Genomic DNA, 24,529 nt, shown 5'->3' on the forward strand with positions numbered 1-24,529 from the left:
AGGTAGAGCTTGCAATGAGCCGAGATGGTGCCACTGCACTTCCACCTGGACGACAGAAAGAGACTCCATCTCAAAAAAAAAAAAAAAGTCTTATGATGTTGTGCATACATAACTTTTTTTAATTTAAGTATTTAAAATATGGAAGACATCCAGGAAGAAGGAACGGCAACTGAGAGGTATGGGCCATGTCTCAGTCAGGTAGGGTGACTCAGGGGTTTAGAGCTGGGAGGGGTAGGAGGACACCAAGCTGGGTTTAGAAGGCTCAGTGCTGGAGGGAAATGGGATCCATTATGGGCTGTTAAGCAGAGGAGTCCTGATCTCACCCTTGTTCTTGATCTTGACCATATTCTGGTGGAAATCATTCAGCAGAAATTGAATGTGGATGAGATTGACTCTCAAAGGGACCCAGATAGGCTGTGCCCAGGTCTAGGGAGAGAGGAAGAAGATCTGAACATGGCAACGGCCATGGGGCAGCAGGTGTTTCCTAGGGTGCTCATCAGCACGCAATTCACCAGCTGAAGGGAATGAGGAAGGAGGAGTTGATGGGGTGTGAGGAGAAGCAGGTTGGGAGAAGGAGGATTTCAGGTCTGACAAGGACACCATTCTCAAGGCAGAAAGCACTCCCTTCCACCCTCCAATGTAAAAACTGTGTGCAGGTGTGGGGGAGCCCATGGGTAGAGTTAAGATTCAAGCATGGGAGTCTTTGGGTTGAAATACCTAAAAAGATAGAGTAGTGTTAAAAGAAAGGCATGGACTTTGCAGACAGACAGGACTGAGCTTGAGCTCCAGCCGTGATCTGCATGATTTTATGCAAGTTGCTGAAACTCTCTGAATTCTGAGGGTTGTCAGTTCCAAAATGGGCCTGACCACACCCACCTCACAGGGTTGCAAGGACAATATCATAAAATAACCTCTGTAGAATGCCTCCATGGTGTCAGTCAACACGTGTGGACACTCCCACACTCCCCCGTCCTGTGTCCCACCTCCCAATTCCACAGAGCATGGAGGTCTTCCAGGAAGACCCTTCAAGATCTTCTGAGTTTTGTCCCATTTCCCACATCTCTCAGGCTGTGAGGCTCCAGAAGGTTTCTTGAAAGCACCTGCAACTCCCCTCCCATCAGTTCAAGAACAGAGATCACACAGGTTTGCATCAACCAGAAAGTCAGCTTTATTAGCCCACCACCAGCGGAGGAGCAGGGGAGACAGCTGGGAACGGCGCCATGAGAGCAGGGTCCTGACCCGGGCCTTCAGGAGGTGAGGCCAGCTGGTGGGCAGGAGGCTGTGGTAGAGGCAGCTCAGTTCGAGGAGCTCTGGCTCTGGCTGAAGCTGGATGAGCCCTGCTCCTTGAGGATGGGCCGGGTCTGACGGCTCGAAGAAGACGAGGAGGAGGTGAAGACTGTGGGAGAGAGAAGAGGAGGTGAGAAGGAGTCTGAGAGCTAAGCAGACTCCAGGGCAGGGAGAAGGGAGGGCTGGGAGCTCTGAGGAGAAGGGCCTGGCCCCCACTCCATGGAAACAGGCAGAGGGGCTGCAGCGCGGGGGAGCCTCAGAAGCCTTACCCTCGCGGGAAGAATAGGATTGGCCAGATGCGTGCTGGGAGGAAAGGCTGTGGGAGAGAAAAGGCAGGGCAGTCAGTTGTGCTGAGAGCAACAGGGGGGCTAAAGGGTCTGGGAGGCAGAACTGGGGGACCTGGGACTCACTGGGCGTCCTCGCCCTCCAGCAGGCGGCGGTAGGTGGCGATCTCCTGCTCCAGCCGCGTCTTCACGTCCAGCAGGATCTGGTACTCCTGGCTCTGCTGCTCCATCTCACAACGTAGCTGGGCCAGCTGCTCCTCCACGCTGCCGATCAGTCCCTGGATCTGGGACAGCTGCATGCAGTAGCGGCCTTTGGTCTCCTCCAGGCTGTTCTCCAGGGATGCTTTCTGCAACCGAGAGAGAGAAAGAGTCAATGGAGGCGTTCACTCCTGTCCCTCCAGGTCTTTGGGCATGCTTTTTGAGAGGTGCCTGGATTTTGATCCCAGTTGGGGTACTGACGGGCCAGACAATATGGAGAAAAGCTAGCCCACTACTCTAGGGCTTAGTTTCTCTGTCTATATAACGGGTCCCATGAGTCCTCTGGTCCCATCCTGAGAAAAGAAAGGTGGAACTCGATTGTGGTTTGTTGAGGGGATGGTGGCCATTACTGGTGGCTTGGGGGCTGCTGCTGTACCGGGTCCTTCATACCATGCTGAGCTGGGACTGCAGCTCAATCTCCAGGCCCTGGAACACCCTCCGGAGCTCCGTCACCTCACTGCGGCTGCTCTGTACCAGTTCGCTGTTGGAGGCCACTTCTTTGTTTAGCTCCTCGGTCTGAGACAGGAAAGCAGAACGAAAGGTGAGGCTCTCCCAAAGCCCCCGGCTGGGAAGTGCTGCAGGCTCACTGAGGGCCCGAGCCCCACCTTGCTTAGGAACCAGGCCTCAGCATCTCTGCGGTTTTTCTCTGCCATCTGCTCGTACTGGTCGCGCATCTCATTCAGGATGCGGCTCAGGTCCACGCCAGGTGCGGCATCCATCTCCACGTTCACATCTCCACCGGTCTGACCTCGCAGAGCAAGCATCTCCTGGGAAGGGATGGCAGGAGGCAGTCAGCTCAGCAGACTCCTCTCCTGGCCCTGGGTGCATCTGGCAACCCCACCAAACCAGCCTCCCACCCCGGAAGCCAGCAGCAAACGCACCTCCTCATGGTTCTTCTTCAGGTAGGCCAGCTCCTCCTTCAGGCCTTCGATCTGCATCTCCAGGTCAGTCCTGGCCAGGGTCAGCTCGTCCAACACCCGGCGCAGGCCATTGACATCGGCCTCCACGGTCTGCCGCAGGGCCAGTTCATGCTCGTACCTGGCAGAACAGAGGTCAGGTCCTCAGCTGCAGCCCTGAGGATTCTGAGGCTCGGGGTCTGCTGGCCCTGCTGGGTGGACAGAACTCCCTGCCCCACAGTGACAGAGCCCCACTCTTTGTCCCTTGCCCTCTGCCCGCAGCCCACCATGCTGGCTGCTCACTTTGTCCTGAAGTCATCGGCTGCCAGCCTGGCATTGTCAATCTGCAAAATGGGCTGCGCATTCTCAATGGTGGCTGCAATGATCTGGAGTGGGGATGGAGGACAGGAGCCCTGGTCAGCCAAGGACCTTACTACTTGAGCATGAAAGGCAGAAAGGGGCAAAAGGAACCTCCCCAAATCTGTAAGTCTCCTGGCTGGCAGGACTGGAATGCCTTCTCCACCAGCTCAGGGTATGTAGGGATGCACTCCATCCCAATCACCCCCTTCCTGGGCCCAAAGCAGGGAAGCTGAACTTGCAGCTGAACCCTTGCAGGAAATAAGAGATTCAGGGTTCCAGCCCCAGCCCGGGCACAGAGATGCTGAAAAGGGACCCTCTGCCACCACTTCCCTGGGTGATCCTGGCCACTCTCCAAAGGTGCCCAGTCTCCCTGTTTGTAAACTGTAATTGCTAAAAAGAGGTATCCCAAGGGCGACTGTAGTGCCAGCCTCTCTCTCTGCTCCATACACCAAAGTCACCCACCTTGTTCCTCAGGTCCTCGATGGTCTTGAAGTAGGGACTGTAGTCTTTGATCTCAGTGGGCCGCTGCCTCTGGTACCAGTCGCGGATCTTCACCTCCAGGTCGGCGTTGGCCTCCTCCAGAGCACGCACCTTGTCCAGGTAGGAGGCCAGGCGGTCGTTGAGGTTCTGCATGGTCACCTTCTCACTGCCCACCAGAAGCCCATCACCACCAGCAAAGCCACCACCCAAGCCACCACCAAAGCCAGCACCCAAGCCACCACCGAAGCCAGCACCAAGGCCACCACCATATCCTCCCCCAAAGCCACTACCAAAGCTGCTGCTGCTGCTGAAGCCACCGCCATAGCCGCCCCCCAGCCCACAGGCTCCCCCAGAGGAGAAGCGAGAGGAGGAGACAGACAGGCCCCCGCCATAGGTGCTGGGGGCGCGGCAGGACCCTCCGGCCAGGACGGAGGAGATGCGGCTGGAGCCGCCCCCGATGCCGCCCCCGATGCCGCAGGAGCCCTTCATGGAGCTGGAGGAGGTGAACTGGCGGCTGCAGGTGGTCATGATGCCGAGGAGGGAGGTGAGCGAGCGAGCAGTTGGCTGAAAGAAAGGAAGGTGCTCAGGAAGGCTGAGAGCGTGCTGTGGCTGCCTCCAATCCCAGAGACCTTTATATGCACCTGGGGAAGGCGGGGCTCTCCTAACTGCTGACTCCAGGTTCCCCTCCGGATTTCATCACTCCCGGTCTGGTCCTACACCTCACTCTGGATTATTCAGCCCAGGATCAACTCTGCCGTGTGCCGCCTCGGAGTTCCCACCCAGCTTTGGGGGTGTGGGGCTGAGAGAAAAACACACAAATGCAAGTCGGTGGTGACTCAGGCTAGGCAGCCGGGAATCAGGCTCCCGTTCCTGGAGCCCTCAGGCCCAGTGGGGCCTTGGCACAGGTGGCTTTGTGGCAACTGCGTCCCCAGGCAGTGAGTCAGCCCTTCAGAAGAACTCCCTGCCCCACAGTGACAGCCTTGGCTGAAAGAGACCTCAGTGATGCCATCCCAGGCTGTCTTGGGGAGCACTTGCGGGGATCCTACATGTCCCACTCTGGGCAGGGGCAGAGTTCATGTCTTCACTCTGCTTGCTGTGTGGCCTGAGGCTCCCCACCTCCCATCTCTGGGCCTGTTTCCCCTCAGTGGTGACAAGGCTAGACTGGGTGACTGCAGAGTCCCTTCTGGTTCTAAAACTCCTATGACTCTCTTTCCCTTGTTGGATGTAATTCCAGCTCTTCAGGCTGCTTTGAGCCCCTGGGATCTCCAGAAGTGTGTGTACCATACAAACAGCACCGGCCCTGGAGCCAGACAGGCAGCACCAAGTCCCTGCTCTGCCCTTACCAGCTGCATAGCACAGGCCAGTCCTATAACCCCTTGGTCCTCAGTTTTCTCATCTGTAAAAGGGGATGACACACCACTAGCCACAAAGAAACATGCACGAAGGACCCCACCGGCCCTTCCCTGAGGGCCAGCCCTGCCCCTCAGCCTCCCCATCCTGCCCCTTCAGCCACCTGCTCCTCACACTCACCTCTACACACTGGCACCCTCCCGCACCCCTACTCGGGACCCTGCACCCTCCCCCCACACTCCCAGCTGAAGAACACCACAGCCCCATACCTAGCTCCTCCACTCCTCTACCACCCTCTCCTAATCACAGGCACCCCACCTGCAGGCTGATGGGAGGGAGCCCGTCCTGCCACTATAGCCAGGTGTGACCCCTAACTCCGCCATGGGCCTCAGAGTCCCCGACCCTGTAGAAACAGGACTGGCTGGGGATCCATTCCCAGCAGTTCTCTTTCCCATGTCCACAGATCCCAGACTGGGCCTGGCAGCTCCATTCATCCAGCTGAGCTGGGGGAGCACACTCATCATGGGCACACTCAGGCATGCATGGAGAGCCTGGTGTGTGCTGTACGGTTCTGTGAGCGAGGATGAGAGGTGCGTTATTCCTGACACCAGTTCTCAGGTGAAGGAGCTGGGATTCAGGGAGGGTAAGTGGGCTTTCCAAGACACCAGTCACTGGAAACTGAGATGTGAACCTGCCTGCCTGTCCTCCTTGCCTAAGCCAGTTCCATCATCCTGAGCCCTCTCTCTGTGCATCTCAAATTTACATCATTTTCTTGATCAGAGGGAACAGAGGGGAAACCAGAGACAGGCGGAGATTCACTCAAAGTTACTCTGCTTTAAGCTGCAGAGCTGCAACCAGAACCCAGAGCTCTGGCCCTCTCCAGGCTCCCACCATGCCTGCAGATGGGGCCAGTATACCCGACTGTCACCCACCTCCCCATGGTCACTGGCACAAGGTCTGCCCACAGTGGGCGTGGCCTTGGCCTGAGAGCCTGGTCCAGCACCAAGTCCTGGAAGGAGGAGGGAGCACCAAGACGGGGCCTCCTCAGGGTGCTGTGGGGTGTCCCTTAGTGCTGGCCACTGGCCTTGCTCTGTAGTGCCTCTGCTGAGGTGAGGAGCCCAGAGACGGCCTGCCTGTGCCTGAACTCCAGTGGGGCAGGCAATTCCTTGTCTCAGCAGAACCAGGGTTTTGTCACTGCTACATCTCCCCTGGCCACTCACCCCAGAGAGAAGAGCAGAATGGATGCACATGCCTTCAGAGCCAAACCTGGGAGAGGGAACCCGTCACTCCCCACCCCCACCCCAAAGAGGGGCAAAGGGGACCCCAGAATCTTGGACAAAAACCTCAGTGTTCAGGTATCAGGGTGGGCGTGGAGTTCCAGTCCAACCACAGACCCATCACCCTCAGAACTAAAAATGGTCTTCAAGGTCACCAAAGGCTATCATTAGGCCAACCGGAGAGGGTGAAATCCTTATCCAGGTAAAGCAGCCCAAAAGCGAGAGAGCAGAGACTCAAGCCAGCTCCACCTCCCAAGCCAGGATTCACACCGACTCTCGCAGTGGAGTCTCTGCGAACTCCACTCCCTGCCCCCATCGTGTGTGCGTGCACACACACCCCTTTCTCATTGGCACACTGCCCCCCGCCAAGTTCCCCATTCCAGGAGGTGTCAGGGTGGGATTACACACAAGCCCAACACTGCAGACCTGGGGATCTGCCTGGGCTGAGAAGCTGCAGCAAGTTGCTGACCAATGCGCCAAACTGCTCAGCCAACTCCATAAATCACGCACCTGCCCTGTGCACAGCTCTCAGTGGCTGGGGGTGAAGAGGGAGATGGTGACATAGTCTCTGACCTTCAAAGAACTTATCATTTGACCCTGGAGGGAAAACTAACAATGGAAAATATAGAACCTGGCTAGGAGCCCTGGGGTGCTGGGCTTGCCTGCCATGCCCACACCACAGGAGGCAACTGGGGTAGGCATTGCCCCCCTGAGCCTCAGCAGTAGAGGAGGGGGCTGCCCTCCTGGCGTTGACCTCTGGAAGGTTCCTAGCAGAGGGAGGCACCAGCAGGGCCTCAGAGGATCTGAGCTGACAGAGGAGGAAGAGGTGTTTCCTCTGCACCAGTGATGCACACCTGCCCCAAGGTGGCCAAAAACCAGGACCACTAAGCCTGGTGAGCACAGAGAAGCCCAGTGGGCATCCTCTAGGCAGAGGATTCCTCCCCGTGCCCTGCCTCCTTCTTCCCTCCTTCGTCCTGCCCATGTCAAGCATGAGGCATGAGATCATGGCATACCTGAGGCGGCCGGGAAACATCATTGGCCAATACCATGCCTTGACTTGCAGTGATTCTCCAACCAGACAGATCCTCAGAGTCCCCATGAAGATTCACAGCCCTTCTCCGACTCCTGCATCAGCACCGCTCAGGACAAGCCTGCTGGTGGGGCTGTTTTGCAAGCTCCCCAGCCAGCTCAGCCTGGGCAGGCAAGAGGCAGCTTAGGGGGTTGAGGAGGAGGGCAGAGAAGCTGAGGGGAGAGAGGTGGCTGCTGCAGGGCCCCCAGCCCCGGCTGGACAAGCCAGAGCCACAGGCTTCAGGGCAGGAGGAAGGAAAAGTAGAGCCCCCACCGAGCCAGGACAGAGCAGCCTGGAATCGGGGCAAGCAAGGGCGAAACCTTGGGCAGGACATTCAGCCCCTCTGAGTCTCAGTTTCCTTCTCTGGGAAATGGCATATTAGGAGATTAGAGGTCAAATAAATAAAGCACCTGGCAAAGGCTGGTGGCTAGCGTTATGTTTATCAGCAGGTGTTTATAAAGCACCTACTAGGTGCCTGGCACTGTGCTGGGCATTCAGACTCAAAGATCAAGACAGAGAAGCCCTGGAGACATAGTCTTCTGGGGGAGAAGGCAGTAAAGACAATCCCAATACACTAATGTCAGGTCATGATGAGGTGCTGGGGCGCTGCAGAGAAACAGAGGGAGCAGGGTCCCTGGGGGAGAACAAATGTCCAGGCCCAAGCTCTACCCCTGTGACGGCTCCCGGGATCTGGGGGAATCTGTGAGTGCCAGGCCCAGCTCCGGGGATCCTCTCCCCTCCTGCATGTTTGATGCCCCCCTTCTGAAGGTGGGGCTGTCACAGCCCTTCACAATCCAACCACAGATCCACAGCTTCTGCCTTGATGACGGAGTGAAACATTCTGTGCAGTGAGCAGGGTGGGTGTGGATGAACTGTGAGTCCCTCCATGAGTCCCATAGCTGGGTCCCCAATCCAGCCCAGGCACATGTCCCCAGCATCCTGGGCCCACTTGGGGTGCCTGTTCTGCACAAACAAGGGACCTGGACTCCTGTGTGAGTCTCAGGAAACCCCCAAGAGGGGCTCCCATTGCCCCCACCCAAGGAATGTGAGCAGGAAGCTGGTGCCTCCAGGGAAGGCTGCGGACCTCAGGAGGGTGTGGGGGAAAGAGTGGGCCTCTCTCAGGGATGTTTCTTCAAACGGTCACTACAGCTCAGGGTGAGGATGGGCTTCTGTCAAGCTCAGTTACCCCTTGGCTCTGTGCATGGGGTAAACCCACCTGGCTCTGCTCCCTCTGTTCCCCTCATCTCCCCAAAACCTGGGTTGCCACCACAGAACCACACTGCATATGGGCTGAGGGACTATTGTCAGTCCCTCAGGTCCCCTTGGGGCAGGCACTGTCTCTCAGGGTCAGGACTGGTGTCTCCTCCTTCCCCTGGACTCAGTGCAAACCAGGCGCAGAGCGATGGCATGCCATGGATGAGTGTCCCCCCCACTACATCTGTCTCCCTACAAGACGTGCTGCCAGGTCAGCCCCTGCAAGGGGGATCTGCAGGCAGGCGGACCCTGGCATGAGCCTGACCTGAGAATCGTATGTGTGTGTCCATCACACGAGACCAGGTGTGGCAGCTCCAAGGGCAACCACAGATCCGCAGCTTCTGCCTTGATGACAGGAGGTGAAACATTCTGTGCAGTGGGCAGGGCATGTGTGGACAAACTGTGAGTCTCTCCATGAGTCCCATAGCTGGGTCGCCGATCCAGCCCAGGCACATGTTTCCAGCAGCCTGGGCCCACTTGGGGTCCTTGGACAAAGTCACTCAAGTCTCCCCACCATCCCCTGGCAACCACTGCCTCTACTGGCTCAGCTCTCTGGGCACACTGGGGGGCTCCACCATTCTGGACTCCTAGCCTCTACTAGGTGCCTGGCACTGTGCTGGGCACTCAGACTCAAAGATCAAGACAGAGAAGCCCTGGAGACATAGTCTTCTGGGGAAGAACGTGGGAAAGACAATCCCAATACACTAATGTCAGGTCACGATGAGGTGCTGACGGGCTGCAGAGAAACAGAGGGAGCAGGGTCCCTGGGGGAGAACAAATGTCCAGGCCCAAGCTCTGCCCCTGTGGCAGCTCCCGGGATCTGGGGGAATCTGTGAGTGCCAGGCCCAGCTCCCGGGATCCCCTCCCCTCCTGCATGTTTGATGCCCCCCTTCTGAAGGTGGGGCTGTCACAGCCCCACTTTGTGAAGAGGAGCTTCTTCCCCAGCAGAGGGGCACAGTCTGGGGCTGTCTCTGGTCCTCCCCACACTCTGACCCCTCCTCACTCGCGCCATCGGTAATTGTGGACCCCAGGATCTACAGGAGGGAGAGAGAGCCCTGCCTGGAGCCTGAGGTGGGGCAGGAGGTGGGACTCAGCTCCTCTTCCCAGGATGGAAACAGGGCCCACTTCCCCTCCCATGCCTGTCTCCATTATTGACCCCCCAGGCTCCAGGACAAGGGCTGAGTCACTGCTCCTTGGAGCCTCAGTGTCCCCATCCACACAATGAGGCGCCTTCCCCCAGATCCTCCCTGTTTCCTGGGACTATTCAGATAAATGAAGTCACCCTCCAGAATGAGCCATCTGCAGCCCAGGGCTGGTTCTTCTGGTTGTGGCAGGATGTGTGGTGGGGGCCTGGTGCAAACAGTGCCTCCCTCCTTCCCTCCATGGCGCCACATTTGCTGCCAGACAGCAGGGAGACGTCAGCCTCTGACGGAGCAGAACCTGACCTTGCTTTGAGTCGTGCAGATGCTGCTGCAGGCGCAAGTCCCCGACTCCAGGCAGTCATCTCCCCTGCAGAGAGAAGCACTCTCCCGGGATGTCATAGCTCCGAAGTCCAGGGAGGGCCTGTGACCAGCCCAAAGTCGCCCATACTCCAATGGTCAGTACCCACCCCCATCCCTGGCCTCTGCCAGTCCCGAATCCCCACCAACCCAGGCTCAGAGGGCTCTGGTCACTCCCATTCTCCTCGGGCCTGGGCCCCACCCCCAGCCTCCAGGCACCGGGAGAGAGAGGGTGTTTGGGGGCCCTGGTCTGATGACACCCCAGGTCCAGCAGTGATGAGGTGGAGGCACCCTCCTCCCACTAACCCCCTGTTTGAAGAAAACCAGGAAAGCAGGCCATCCTGCCTGGCAGTTTCCGGATTTACTAGAAGGAAGATTTCCAGGTGTCAGGCTCACCTCCCACGGACTGTTCCCCACAGCCACGTTTGCTGCCAACAGCAAGAGCTGGGACTGGTGCTCAGAGGGTGCCAGGAGTGGCTGGAGCAGAACTGTTCCTCCTCCTTTTCCTAGGAGGCAGTTTCTACCCTCCCTCATGCCACCCCTGTCCCTAGTGGGGAACCAAAGAGGGTCTAGACCACCAGGGAGAGTGGCACTGCTCCCTGGGCACAGCCACCCCATCTGCAGTGCCCCCCGCTCTGCCCCGTCCCCATCCTGAGCAACAGCTGACCATGTGAGGAAACATTCCTGAGAGAGGCCCCATCCTTTCTCCCGCACCTGCCGGGGGTCTGCAGCCTTCCCTGAAAACACCAGCCTCCCGCTCACATTCCCAGGGCAGAGGCAATGGGAGCCCCTCTTGGGGATTTCCTGAGACTCACACAGGAGTCTAGGACCCAACCACCCAGGCTGCCTTCCCCACCCACCCTCCCTTTGTGCTTATCCCAGCCCTTGCCCACCTCCTGCCCCATCTAGGGGGAGGGCACAGCCCACAGGACCAGGAGGAGCAAACTGATTGAGTGAGTCATCTCTGAGGATTCAGGCTCCCACACCTGAGATCTTCCCATCCATTTATGGATGAGAAAGCAAGACTCAGTGAGGAGAAGTGACTGCCTAACTTCCGGAGGTCACAGAGCTACTCACAGGGCAAGCAGAGGCCACCTAGGACCATACCTGATACACCGACTCCACCCCCAGTCTAGCGCAGCCTGGACCACCCCCTGAAAATCTCTAGCCCTTGGGAGATGCGAGCACCCCCTCCAAACTCTCCCCAGACTTACTCTTTATGCTGGTCTAAGCTGACCCCTGACCTGCCAGTCAACAACAGTGGGTATCTAAGCACCATCTCCCCTCACCCTCACTCCTTCCCATTTCACCCTTTTGTCCCTAGTGCCCACTTCAGGGGCCAGAACAAGAGCACATTTCATAGCTGAGTCAACAAGCTTTATTGTCATCAGGCAGAGAAGCATGGGGAAGGGACTGAAGCAGGGGGCTGAGGCTGGAGAGGCCGGAGACTGTGGAGCAGATGGGGCGGCTGCCTCCCTGCCTCCTGGGGGGCTGGCCAGGGGGAGCTGAGTCCTCAGCGGGTGGTCTGGTGGACCTGCTCGCGGGAGGAGATGACCTTGCCGTCCTGGACCTCTTCCACAATGGTACGCACCTGACGGGTGGTCACCGCTGCAGGAGAAGCAGGTGCTTGAAAGTGTGTAGGGACCAGGAGACCCTCGCTTGCCCAATAGCCCTCATGGACAGGAGCCGGCTCTCTCCCTCATCCTCCCCCAGGTGCTGTGAGTGCCTCCACTGGCACCTCGATGTCACACTACACACACATCCCTTCTGTCCCTGCCACCGCCTGCCTTCCATCCCATCCCTCTGCCGGTGGCCCTGTGTGAGTCTTGCCTCCCCAGATGGGTTATTTGATTCTGACCCAGTGTGTCCTGCCAGGGAGGAGCCATGTAGACTCCATGAAATCCATCTCCATTTCTCTGCAGTCTCCAGGACATAGTCCTTTGTTCCTATCTCCCCCATTAGACTGGGATCGCCAAGACAAAACTCAGGCCCCTGTCTCCTCCATTAGACTAGGAACCCTGGGGCTAGGATCATATATTCTCCCTCAGACTGGAATTTGGAGGACAAGGACCATGTCCCTATCTCCCATCAGGCCAGAGTCCCCAGAGACAGGACTGCTTTTGCTCATCCGAAAGCTGTCAAGAGCAAAGATCATGAGACCATGTTCCTGTCTTCCCAACAGATGACAATCTCCAGAGCTGGGACCTGTCTCCTCCATCAGACTAGGATCTCCAAGGTAAGGACCAGTTCCCTACTCCACCCCCATCAGACCAGACAGTGTCTCTCTCGTTTGATCTTTTCCTGAGTATCAATCCTCAGTGCTAATGGATCACTTCTCCCACCCCTGCTGAGGGATAGCCATCAACTCCTGGAGCTCCTGGGGACCCTGCCCCAGCAATGTGCAGGTGGGCTGCCTGTCCCATGCACCCAGTCCCCAGGGTGTCAGCCACCAAGATGCTTACGTTCTTTCTTGTACTGAGTCAGGCTGAAAGAAAAAAAAAAGAGAGAGGAAATTAGAAGTGGGTCTGAGAGCCCCACCCCTGCCAAGAGGCTCCCAGCCCTGACCCCAGGTGCCCCCACTCACTGGGCATCCTCGCCCTCCAGCAGGCGGCGGTAAGTGGCGATCTCCTGCTCCAGCCGCGTCTTCACGTCCAGCAGGATCTTGTACTCCTGGTTCTGCTGCTCCATCTCGCAGCGAAGCTGGGCCAGCTGCTCCTCCACGCTGCCAATGAGTCCCTGGATCTGGGACAGCTGCACGCAGTAGCGGTTCTCTGTCTCCGCCAGGCTGCCCTCCAGGGATGCTTTCTGCAGGAGGGCAGGAAGACCAGGGGTCAGTGAGGGTGGCCAGTGCCCTCTTCTGGGCCCACCCCCATGCACAGGACTGTTCCTACCATGCTGAGCTGGGACTGCAGCTCGATCTCCAAGGCCTGCATGGTGCGCCGGAGCTCCGAGATCTCGCTCTTGCCGCTCTGCACCAGCTCGCTGTTGGTGGCCACCTCGCGGTTCAGTTCCTCTGTCTGCAGACAGGACACAGGACAGAGCGGTGTGAGCCTAGATCCCTCTCCCGAGTCAGGCCTCCTCCCAAATCTAACTGTGGAGAGAGTGGTGCCTTCTCACCAGCTTCCCACGTCCCAAAGCCCAGAAACATGCCATTTGAAATGTTAACATTTTATGGTTAATCCCTGTGTGTGGGAAGCACAAACCGGAAACTTGAGAACCAGCCAGAACATGTAGCCTGGCTCTTGGTGCTAGTTCCTGACTTCTTGAGGGAAAGGTGGGGACTCCCAGGGTCTTTACCCTTTGCCTTTATTCTGTGGGGGCTCCCTATCTCCCCGCCACCCCCAGATCCCAGCTTGAGCTCAGCTCCAGGTCTGTTGATGCAGTGGGTGATCCTGTGATCCATGCAGCTGACTGAGGAGGGGGCACCTCCAAGACACCTGGCCGTGACTTCCTGTCAGTGCTAAGGCCCCTGAGCCCCAGCCCCTAAGAGAGACCTCTGGCCTCCAGCAGCCCCCACCTTGCTAAAGAACCAATCCTCGGCATCCTTGCGGTTCTTCTCTGCCATCTTCTCATACTGGTCACGCATCTCGTTCAGGATGCGGCTCAGGTCCACGCCTGGGGCAGCGTCCATCTCCACATTGATCTCACCGCCCACCTGGCCTCGCAGGGCGTTCATCTCCTATGGAAAAAGGGGATGTGGGTGTGCACATCTGGACCCATCCTGACCTCTCACTCCCAAGCCTTCCCCGCAAGGGGACCCCACTCCCCACAAGGACCCCTCCTTTGTTCTCCCTCTGCTCTATCTGACCCTCTAAATGATTTTTATTCATCTGCTCAGTATTACCTCCACCATCAGACTCTATCTCCCCCATTAGACCAAGGGCTCTTCAAAATAAAATCTAATTATTAGACGTATGCCCCAAAAATTTCCACTCTAATTTCCAAGCTTCTCTGTTCAGCTTTGAGAGTTTGAAATGGAACAAGAAGGAGACTTCCTTACTTATCCCCTGCCCTCGTGAGGGAGGCCAGGGCAGGTAGAGGGAGCCTCTGCGGGCCCCTGGGGGTTCCTTGGGTACAGAGAAGCAGTGTAGTACAAAGAGGAGTCTACCCTGCATGCTGGACCCGAAGGATCAGGGCTCTGCAGACAGGGAAGCCCTCTAAGGTGACTAATCCCATGTGCCTGCTCTGCTCTCTCCCACGGCCTCAGCTATGGCCCAGCCCTAGGGCTCTGCCACCCACTCCTCAGCCTCTTTGACCTTCTGCCCCAGCCACCTCACCTCCTCATGGTTCTTCTTCAGGTAGGCCAGCTCCTCCTTGAGGTTCTCAATCTGCATCTCCAGGTCGGCTCTGGCCAGGGTCAGCTCATCCAGCACCCTGCGCAGGCCATTGATGTCGGCCTCCACGCTCAGGCGCAGGGCCTGCTCCGTCTCAAACCTGCCATGGGAATCAGAGACTTCAGCCCAGGCTGCTTGGACCTGCAGGTCCTGGTCCTGGCTGCTCACCTGCCTTCATTTTGCCAGGACTCTAAGGGGTTGGAAGGGCTGATGAGAAGGTCGAGTGGAAACGAATTCCAGTCCTGGGGCCCAGGGACCATCACAGGGCCAGATACCATGCTCACCAGCTTCCTTACTTCTCTGCACCTCCCACCTCCCCTCCCTCTCTTCTATTCCCTGCCTAAGCCCAACAACCTTCAGAACTGGCTGCCTTCACTGCATCCTGGACTAAGGAGTGGGGCTCCTAGGACTGCCCCACCTTGAGCTCCTGGGCCTTGCCACAAGCAACTGAGGAGTCCTGGGGTCAGGAAGGATACCCCGAGATCCTCCCCCAGCTGGCCCAGGCTGCCCAAGCCCATTGGCCAGGACTCACTTGGTGCGGAAGTCATCAGCAGCCAGACGGGCATTGTCGATCTGCAGCAGGATGTTGGCATTGTCCACGGTGGCTGTGAGGATCTGAGGAGATGGGAGAGGAGTCAGGTCATCGGATGGGGGTGGCTGAGCCCACATCAGCATTCTGAGCAGATCTTCCTGCCTGGGGGCCTCTCTTCCCTCCCAGTCCCTCCCTTGCCCTGTGCTGTATTATTGGCAGAGGAGGGGCAAGCAGGAGTCTGAAGGGCTGAAAGGTGCCTCTTCTTCCCCCGCTACTCAGTACCTGCCTCCCCCACCAGACCCCCATGCCAGGCTCAGTCTTAAAGAAGAGACAGCTGACTGGGAGTATGAGGCAAGCAGAAAAGAATGGGAAAATGTCCCCAGGGCAGAAGCTGTCCCAGAATTCTAGAACAAGGGAGGGGTGTGGGCAATCCCCTCGTCTCACAGCCAGCTAGAGGGTGCTCCTGACAGGCTTCCCCAAAAGGAGGCTAAAGGAGCCCTCACCAAAGAGTGGTTCCAAATCAGAAGTCAGGACCCCTCCTAATCCCTAACCCTGGGCTCCAGCCAGCAGCCCCACCCCCTGGGGTTTGCTGAGGCGTCTTAAGGGACAGCAGGAGGAAAGAAGAAGCCAGAAAAATCCCCAAATAAGGCACATCGGAGGCCTTCCCCCCCCGAGGTCCTGCCCCACAGGGACCTCCCCCCGCAGCAGGTGCTATCAGGAGCTCACTCAGACACCCCCACTCCACATCACCCAAAACCCCCTCCTGCTGACCCCCGCTCCAAAGGAGCAAGACACCACGCATCCAGCGGCCCAGGGGCCCAGCGCTCCATCTGCATCCTCCTGTCTCACCCTACAACCTCTCCAGGTGGAGGAGCTCCACAAGGGAGAAACTGAGGCTCCAAGGGGCTCCACGAGGCCTGTTTGTTCCTGACTCAGCCTGCTGGCCTCAGAAAAGGGGGATGTGGGCCACACAGGGGCCCCAAGGCAGGTTCCCAGAAGCGAAGCCACAGCCAAACCACCCTTGGCTCCCTGAGACCCTGTGGCTGGACTCCAGGCCTTTGGCCAGGGCAGGAGTTGGGGGGAAGAAGTCATGCCCCCCGGAGACCCCTCCCACCAGCAGGCTTTACCTTGTTCTGCAGCTCCTCGATTGTCCTGTGGTACTGGCTGTAGTCACGGGCGGGCCCCGGGGCCTGCCTCTGGTACCAATCACGGATCTTCACCTCCAGTTCAGTGTTGGCCTCCTCCAGGGCGCGCACCTTGTCCAGGTAGGAGGCCAGGCGGTCATTGAGGTTCTGCATGGTGGCCTTCTCACCTCCGGCCAGCAGCCCATCAACGCCCCCAAAGCTGCTGCCATAGCCACCGCCAGAGCCAAAGCTGTAGCAGCTGGAGTAGCTGCTACCTCCGAGGGCGCTGCCCAGGCCTCCAGCAGATCCCAGCCTGCAGGAGCCGGCACCCAGGCCGCCAGACAGCCGGCAGGAGGTGCGGGATGAGCCACCCCCCAGGCCGGAGGAGCCCTTGATGGAACTGGAGGAGGTGAACTGGCGGATGGTGGTGGTCATGGTGGCAGCAGCAGGAGGCAGGCACACAGGAGAAGGGCTGGAGAGGAGAGGGGCCCCAAGGTGTGTAGGGCTGCCAGGGTTTGCCCGCTTCCTTTATAGGCCACCAAGTGGGCGTAGCGATTACAACAGGCTTGCTCCTCTGTTTCCATTCCCCTGGGCTTTCATCACCACTGGCCACCTGCCAGCTTCCAGGTGGCTGGGGGCCCCCTCCCCGCCCATCATCAGGAATTTGCCTCATTTCTCCAAATCCTCGTGCTGGGTGCCGTGCGTGTGCGTGCCTCTGGTCTCAGGCCTGTCACCTGTGATTCAGGCGGGCCCTCCAGCTATGCTTTCCCATGACCTAATACGGAGAAGAGCAGAAGGCAGGACGTCACCGTCCCCAGGCCCTCCCAGGCAGCCACCACCCCAGCCGGGCCTGCCTCAACCCTGTCTGGTGGGGAAATGGGTTGCAGTGTCAGGTGACCCCCCCTGAAGTTGCTGTCTTTCACCCGACACTGCTCCATCCACGGTGCTGGCCCAGGGCTGGGTGCTGAAGAGACAGAGGGGACTGAGAGCCTATCCTGCCTTGGAAACGGAGCCCAAACCCACCAGGCCCACCTCGCAGCACAGAAATGCCATCAAGCCTCGGAGACCAACCCACATCGCAGATAAAGAAATTGGGGCTCCAGAGGGGTGCAGTGTCCACACTGGCCCCTTCAGAAAAGCACTCTAGGGGCCCGAGTTCCATCCAGTCAGCTTCTGACCCTGCCCCATCCCCAGAAGCCCTTGCTAACCCAGTCTCCTCATGTAAACCTTTCCCCAGGTTTACACCCCAGGCTGGGGTGGGTAAACAGGGGCTCAGCTATAGGATGGGGAAATGGTGGGCTGTGCTAAGAGAGGATCTAAACCAACTGAGAGGGTGATGCCCCCTTCCACTCCCCTCACCCTTCTGTACCCCAAGAGACCTCAGGATCAGGTGAGGGGCATTTATCTCAGGTCTCAGCCCACAGGAAACCTAAAGTACATTGCCCAAGAAGAGGCTTTTACTGAGACCCCAGCCAGCCCCCTCCCCCCTCCAGGCTCCCCAAAATGTGGCCCCTCAGGTGTGCCATGTGCCCCACCCCACAGCCCCACCCTTCCCTGCCCACCACCCCAAGCCCAGCCCTGGGTCCCAGAGTCCCTCCAGGCCCACTGGGTGGAATGTGGTCATATTTCAGACTGCCAATGGCTTCTACTTCCCAGACAGGCCCAGACAGCCCCGCCAGCAGCTGAAAGAGATTCCTCAATAGCCCAGTGGCTGCCAAGCCACCAAAGCAAACAGGACGCCCCCCACGCATACACGCACAGCGGCCACCCCGCCCCACACACACACCCCAAGCTGGGCAGAGTCGGTCTGGTTTCCTGGGCTGGCTGCGTCGCTGCCACCCCTCTCACTCATCAATGCCCTGGACCACTCCTTCAGAAGTCCCTCCCCACCGAGCCCCTCTCCTTCTGCTCTCGAACGCGCCCTGGGCTGAGGCAGGGAGTGCTCCCCGACAGGCGTGGTCCTTGGAAAGTCTGTGTGGCCCTCCCAGGGACCAGCCACAGGTGACAGGGACTCAGGGGCTGATTCGTAGAAACTTTTCCCAATACAAGGGGCTGTCCCATCCCTCCACCCTTAATCCTTCCGCCTCCTCCCCTCTCATCTTCCCAGGAGTCCCAGGCCTGGATGGAGTGGGCAGCACAGGTTGGCAGGTGACAAGCTGATACCCAAACACTCAATAAATTCTCCACCTCCCCCAGTCCCTCAGCCCACACTGCCCCAAACCAATGAATAGACCAGATCACACGAGGCATTGAACTTGGGGCAAAGCTTTAATAGCAGGCACTGGACAAACCCAGGAGGCCTCCTCATGTGGGGCTACAGGAAGTAGATACAGAAAGACAACAGGACGTGGACCAGGGCCCAGTCGGACACTCGGGGCATGGCAGCATCATGCTGGAGCTGGAGCTGAGGGCTGTGCCGTAGCCCTTGAGATGGGGCTGTCACAGGCAGAAAGGGGCCTCAGCGGTGGAGAGTTGGATCTGCTCACAGAAGGAGGCCACCTCTCCAACCTGGACTTCCTCCACGATGGCACAGCTGGTGGCTGGTCACTGTGGCTACAGGCGATGGAGGAGGGGGGCGCAGGGAACATCAGGCAGGAGCTCTTCCCCCCACCTGCCCCCGACTCTGTGTTCCCCCCAGTCTCACACACAGAAGGGTCCTCAGCCTGTCCCCTGCCTTGGGGTCCACACAGCAGGACAGAGCAGCTTCTTATCTTCCCGGGTGGGCTGTGAGGCCAGGGACAAGGAGTACTGAGGGGCCAGCCTGCAGGGAGAGGAGCACCCATCAGCCCGGGGATGCCAGCCAGCCCAGGCCCCTGCAAGCACTGCTGGGGAGAAGCAGGCCCTGGCAGAGGAGGTTCCCCCAAATTGGTGAAAAATCACAGCTGGGAATGCACAGAAATCAGCACAGGCCCAGGAATGAAAGGGCAGGGGCCCCGCGCAGCGGGAAGAAGAAAAAGAAACAGCACAGTGTAGGCTTGGCAGCACTCTGTGGCTACTCACCAGGAATTTACAAGGAGAAGCAGAGCAAGTGGCTTTTCCATATCCCAGAGGACCCAACCAATAAACCCAATTAAAGCAGGAGACACTGTGGTTAGACTATAGATGGACTTCACCATTTTCGGGAAGCAAAAAGCTGCAACGTGTGACTAAGCATGGAGACTCCAGAACACTCTCAACTGGAGGCCTGATCACCCTTCCCCACTACAAACCCGACCACCACCCACCTTGCTCCTCACCCTGTGGCTGATGGTATCACCACTCACACAGTCATCGGAACCAGAAACCCAGGGCCATCAATGTCCACTCCTTCATGTGTTCACCTGACACTTATTGAGTCCTGACTGTGAGCCACGCTCACCCCAAGATCCAGGCATGCAGTCCTGCTCTTTTGAGCTATAACCTCTCTTCTGCGTGCACCACCTTCCTTCCCCTGCCCCCACGCAGGACTTCTCTGGCCAGACTCCCTGCTCCAGCCCCCTGATGCATCTCTCTGGTCCCAGCCTGACTCCTCTGATTCATTTCTCCCTCTGCAGCCAGAGTGAATGTTCTAAAATATCTTGATGTTCATTCCCCTCCTCTGCTCCACATCCCTCCATGGCTCCCCATTGCCTACATGATCTAGTCCAGACGCTTTAACTTGGCATTCAAGGCTTCTCAGTCAGACTCCAGCCTGCATCCTCAGTTTCACCTCCTGCAAACCCCCACAGGTTCCCACATTCACACCTCCTGGACTTCGCTGGTGCTCAGACACCAACTTCTCCCTGGTGAAGCGGGCCTCCAGCCCACCCAGCAGGTACCCGGGTGCACACTCACTGAATGTCCTCAACCTCCAGCAAGCGGTGGTAGGTGGCGATCTCCTGCTCCAGCCATGTCTTCACATCCAGAAAGACCTGGTGCTCGTGGTCCTCGTGTCACAGCAGAGCTCGCGCAGCTGCTGCTCCATGCTTCTGATGAGCCCCTGCAACTGGGCCAGCTGGGTCCCGTAACACACCTCTGTCTCCACCAGGCTGCCCTCCAGCGATGCTTTCTGTGGGCCAAGAGATAGGTGGTGCGATAAGATAGACCTGGGACCCTTCCCCACGGCAGAGCACTAAAGAGGAGCCCCTACTGTATGGGGCTGTGGGTGCTGCCGGCACAGTGGGGTGGCAATGCACCCAGCCACTGAGTGTGAAGGGACAGGCTGGGAGGGGACTCTGCTTCTCCAAGCAGGGGTCTATAAGGCTGGGCTCACCCTGGGGTGACAGCTACAGGGTGGGGAGGGGACAGAGGCCCTACCTTGCTGAGCTGGGACAGTTCAGGTTCTGCACAGAGCTGTAGAACTCCATATCTCTATCCTGCCGCTCTGTAGGGCCTCTGTGTTGGTGGCCACCTCGCAGTTCAGCCCCTCTCTCTGGAAGACAGAGTGGGCCACAGGGGAGTAAGGAGGCTTTCAGAAGTGGGGCACAGGAAAGGGGCTGCTCCTGAACCCTCACTTCCCAGAACCATCCCCTAGCCCTTCCCTGGCCTCTATGGGGCCCCAAAGTCACCTGCACACAGAGACCCTCTGCATCCACACTGGAACTTGGAGGCATTCAGCCTGCTCTGCGGTCATTTGCATTTCTTACTCCTACTGAACTGCAGCACCTCAAAGACAGGCATGGGTGTTATTCTTTTGTGTCTGTTGCTGTCCCTAGGACACCGGAGACACTTAGCCTGTGCTTGCCAATGGCATGCATATGTATTCAAATACACACATCTTGTAAACAACTGTGGTGGAAACCCAAGACCAGGCTTGTAGAGACCTGGATCTATTTTGAAGACCACAGTGAAGGGCTGTGTGAGCGTGAGTCCTCTCTGAGCCTCACATTTTACATCGAAAACATGAGGGGCTGGTCCAACTGGTTTCCAAAAGTCCTTCCAACTGGGACGGCCTGTGGATCTGCCAGTGTTCCAGCTGCACCAGCATGCAGCACATGTGCCCACACGTGTGCACACCTGCTTACACACGGCCACCCACCACGCTGAAGAACCCGCCCTCGGCATCCTTGCAGCTCTTCTCCACCAATTTCTTGTCCTGGTCACACATCTCATTCAGGATGCAGCTCAGGTTCACTCCAGGCACAGTGTCCATCTTCACGCTGACATCCTCGTCCACCTGACCTCAAAGGGCATTCATTTCCTGGGCAGAGAGTACAGCAGGAGCTCACCCAAGGCCATCCTGAGGAAAGACCCTGGGACCTGCCCTCTCTACCTCGAGGAGACAGGTACAGATGACAGACAGACAGACAGACACAGATAGGCCAACAGCCCCTCACCCTGAAGGTGGAAGTGGATGTTGTCACTTCTCAAACATACAGGGCTGTGAGTATCAGCAGCCTCCCCCAACACACACCGTGACTCAGGACTGGACTTCATCCATCCCCAACAAGTGCTAAGCCCCGAGAGATGACAAGCCCCCAGCACAGCGGAGGATGACCACGGGCGACCTCACTCACTGCCCTGACCTTGCCCCCACCACCAACCCCACAGCACAGCCATGCAGAAAGCAACCTTACACTGCTGTCACCACGCCAGGCCCCGTTAGCAAATGTTAATCTGCTGGAGGAAAGCAATAGTATAACCAGCCTCAAAACCAGGGGGAAACCCCTTCCGGGTATCCCGCTTCTCGGGGAGTAGGCTCCCCCAGCTCAGAGCAGCACAGAGCTTGGCAGAGAAGGAAGCCACAGGACAGGGCATGTAAGGCCTCCTGACTGCCCCGGCAGAACCTTGGCTCTCTATCCTTGGGTTGAGCCTTGGAGTCCCTGGGACCTAGAGCCTTCTGGAAAGGAGAGGCAGGAGAGGGGGCAGAGAGGTGGAGTGGATACGAGTCCAACTGACCTGAAGGAGGGTCCCTGTGCAGCCGTAGATAAATCCCTTAACCTCTCTGAGCCTCAGTTTCTTTATGGGTCAAAAGGAGGAAAAAGTATCTGTCTCCCACCTGTAGTATCAGCTGAGATAATGGCTGCAAGTCATTTGTAGTGCTGGGCAGAAGTTCCTTGTTTTAATGACTATCACTATTATAATTAATTATAATAATTAGCATTGTGTGTTCTTACACTGAGTTACTCATTAGTTAGTTAGCTTCAGTGAGCTGAGCCTCAAGGGACAAATGAAGTCTATTTGGGAAGAGAGGCTCCTCCAGCCCTCACCCAGGGTCCTCTGAGGGTCAGGGCTGGGCATCCATAAGAGATGGGAACTGGACTGAAAACGTGGCCCGGCCCAGGGAGGTTCTGGGCCCCAGCCTCGCTTGCTTCCAGGTGAATTTCTGCTGTGTTCCCTGAGCTGACCTCACCTCCTCATGGTTCTTCTTCAGGTAGACCAGGTCCTCCTTGAGGTTCTCAGTCTGCATCTCCAGGTTGGCTCCAGCCAGGGTCAGCTTGTCCAGTCCCTGGGGCAGCTCCAGAGACCCAGCCTCACTTGGTGCAGAAGTCATCGGCAGCCAGCTGGGCATCATCCACCTGCAGCCAGCACGAAGCTGGAATTACCGATCACAGCCACCGGGATCTGGGAGAGATGTGGGCTCCATGAGCAAATGCCCTTGGCAGCCTCCAGGAGACCCTCCAACACCCTTCTTGCAGCCTTTTCGGAAATGAGCCAGGGGGAGGGTGATGAGAGTGCCCGTGGTCTTCTCTGAGCACCCTCCTGGGAATTTCTGGGACCCAGCCAAGGCCCTCAGGGGGTTAAAGGATGATGGGGGTAGGATGCCCAGGCATGGGTAAACACGGATGCCAGGAGAGAGACCCTTATGCAGCTGTCTGCCACCATGGGGGTCATGGCTGCCTAGGTCTCACTCCCTCTTTCCCAACTAAATTCACCTCTAGGTTCAGCTGCCACCTCCTCCAGAAAGCCCTCCTGGATTCCCTTTCTGCATCTCTTTTCTGGATCATACCTCCTTCCTTCTCCAGGTTGTGAATTTATACCTATTTCTATGACTTTTTTGGTCATTTCCTCCTCCACTGGACCGTGAGCTCCAGGGAGACAAGGCCATGTCTGTTTCCTTCTCTTTGGAATCCCCAGCCCTGGGCACAGTGCCCTGGCCCAGAGTTGGCCCCAAGGGTTCGTTAGTTTAAGTGATTTGTTAATTAATTAATGAGGTTATGACTGGCCTCACCTCAAACCTAGGGCAAAGCTTTCTTTTCCCACAAGGTCATCTGGGCGGTTTCAATGCAAACACGGAGGGAGGGGCCCAGAAGAAGCATAAGGTTGGTTGTGATTACTGCTGCTGTTGTTGGCATGGTTGGAAGTGCCCAAGAGGGGTTCCAATTGAGGTCATGGGCATGCACCAAAGAGTGAGGCCCCTCCAGCAACCCAGAAGTTCAAGCACTTGTGAAGGTGACACATGTGCGTGTAGAATCTGGAACTTGCTGAGGCTCAGGGCTGACCACCCAAGACCTCAGAGGGAGAAGCCCCAGGACACACTAGTAGCCCCCACAGGCTTATCCTGTGCAACCTCTCCCAGACCCCACTCGAGGCCCTAAGTTCTGTGAAGTGACCCTGGGTCAGGCTGAGCCGAGGGCCAGTTTGCTCCCAGCACCGCCTCCTCTGCCTCAGCGGGCCCATCTGCACCTGGCAGAGACCCACCCAGCCCCTATCTCCTTGCTCAGGAGGCTTTGGGGGCACAGCAAGGGGTGGTGACGAGGCGCTGGCTGGTCCCAACATCAGGAGCACTGACTCACCAGGGTTTCCCTGGGTTCCCCGCTGCCAGGACCAACCCCAATATCTGATCTGGCACTGCCAGTGTCTCTGCTTCCAAGGGGAAATTGCAGGAATTCCCACCTAGTGGAGGTCCCGGGCAGGAACAGACAAAACCCCTCATAGGCAGCGCCAGGCCTGGCTCTCCACCCAGGAAACTGAGCAGGCCTAACCGCCAGGGCCAGCTGGGCCTAACCTGACTCCCGCCTGGCTCCCCTGGCTCCCCTGGTGCCCCTGCCTCCCCTGGCTCCCTTGGCCCCCCCGGCCACTGTACTCATCGCTTGCACCCCTCACCTGGCACTGGTGGCATTGCTCTGTAGGACCCTCCAGGGCAGGGTTTGTGCAGAAGACAAAGTGGCCATGTTTATAGAATGCCAAAGCCATGTTCTTAGAGGTAATGAGAGAGAGTGTGTATGTATGTGTGTGTGTGTGTGGTGTGTGTGGTGTGTGTGGTGTGTGATGTGTGTGTGGTGTGTGGTGTGGGGTGTGTCGTGTTTATATGTATGTGGTGTGCGTGTGTGGTGTGTGTAGTGTGTGGTATGCCTGTGGTGTGTGTGTATATGTGGTGTGTGTGGTGTGAATGTGTGTGTGAAATCTGTGTGTATTGTGTGTGTGGTGTGTATATGTGTGTGTGTGGTGTGTGTGGTATGTGGGTGGTTGTGGGTACATATGTGTATGGTGTGTGTGTAGTGTGTATGTGTGTGGTGCATATGGAATGTGTGTGGCGTGTGTGGTGTGGGGGATGTGTGGGTGGTGTGTGTGTGTGTGGTGTTTGTATGTGTGTGTGGTGTGTGTGGTGTGTGTGTGATGTATGT

The 24,529-nt window shown here is 57.7% G+C and overlaps 2 protein-coding genes across 2 annotated transcripts; both read right to left on the minus strand.

Annotated features, from left to right (window-relative positions):
- Positions 1–1,144: 1,144 nt before the first annotated feature.
- On the minus strand, positions 1,145–4,286 carry KRT16 (keratin 16). The gene is made up of 8 exons (XM_010359540.2): positions 3,548–4,286; positions 3,029–3,111; positions 2,711–2,867; positions 2,435–2,596; positions 2,220–2,345; positions 1,698–1,918; positions 1,557–1,603; positions 1,145–1,396 (listed from the first exon to the last, which is right to left on the minus strand). Exons 1-8 carry the CDS (start codon positions 4,091–4,093, stop codon positions 1,296–1,298), a joined length of 1,443 nt encoding a protein of 480 aa, XP_010357842.2. The 5' UTR covers positions 4,094–4,286; the 3' UTR covers positions 1,145–1,295.
- A 7,087-nt stretch (positions 4,287–11,373) lies between these two features.
- Positions 11,374–16,597, minus strand: KRT17 (keratin 17). Its single transcript, XM_010386607.2, has 8 exons — positions 16,008–16,597; positions 14,881–14,963; positions 14,292–14,448; positions 13,532–13,693; positions 12,906–13,031; positions 12,599–12,819; positions 12,477–12,499; positions 11,374–11,622 (listed from the first exon to the last, which is right to left on the minus strand). The coding sequence occupies exons 1-8, from the start codon at positions 16,437–16,439 to the stop codon at positions 11,528–11,530; spliced, it is 1,299 nt and encodes a 432-aa protein (XP_010384909.1). The 5' UTR covers positions 16,440–16,597; the 3' UTR covers positions 11,374–11,527.
- Between the last annotated feature and the right edge of the window lie 7,932 nt (positions 16,598–24,529).

Source organism: Rhinopithecus roxellana, chromosome 19 (genome assembly GCF_007565055.1).
Source record: "Rhinopithecus roxellana isolate Shanxi Qingling chromosome 19, ASM756505v1, whole genome shotgun sequence".
Taxonomy (NCBI): domain Eukaryota; kingdom Metazoa; phylum Chordata; class Mammalia; order Primates; family Cercopithecidae; genus Rhinopithecus; species Rhinopithecus roxellana.

Bases quoted from the DNA above. Each gene is read 5' to 3' on its own strand.
- KRT16 (XM_010359540.2), bottom strand. From the start codon at position 4,093: ATGACCACCTGCAGCCGCCAGTTCACCTCCTCCAGCTCCATGAAGGGC. The intron at 2,346-2,434 runs GTGGGGCTCGGG...TTCCTGTCTCAG, and splicing joins AGGCCTGGTTCCTAAGCAAG to ACCGAGGAGCTAAACAAAGA. The intron at 1,919-2,219 runs GTATGAAGGACC...TCTCGGTTGCAG, and splicing joins TGCAGTCCCAGCTCAGCATG to AAAGCATCCCTGGAGAACAG.
- KRT17 (XM_010386607.2), bottom strand. From the start codon at position 16,439: ATGACCACCACCATCCGCCAGTTCACCTCCTCCAGTTCCATCAAGGGC. The intron at 14,964-16,007 runs GTAAAGCCTGCT...CCATCTCCTCAG, and splicing joins TCGAGGAGCTGCAGAACAAG to ATCCTCACAGCCACCGTGGA. The intron at 14,449-14,880 runs GTGAGTCCTGGC...TTCCCATGGCAG, and splicing joins GCTGATGACTTCCGCACCAA to GTTTGAGACGGAGCAGGCCC.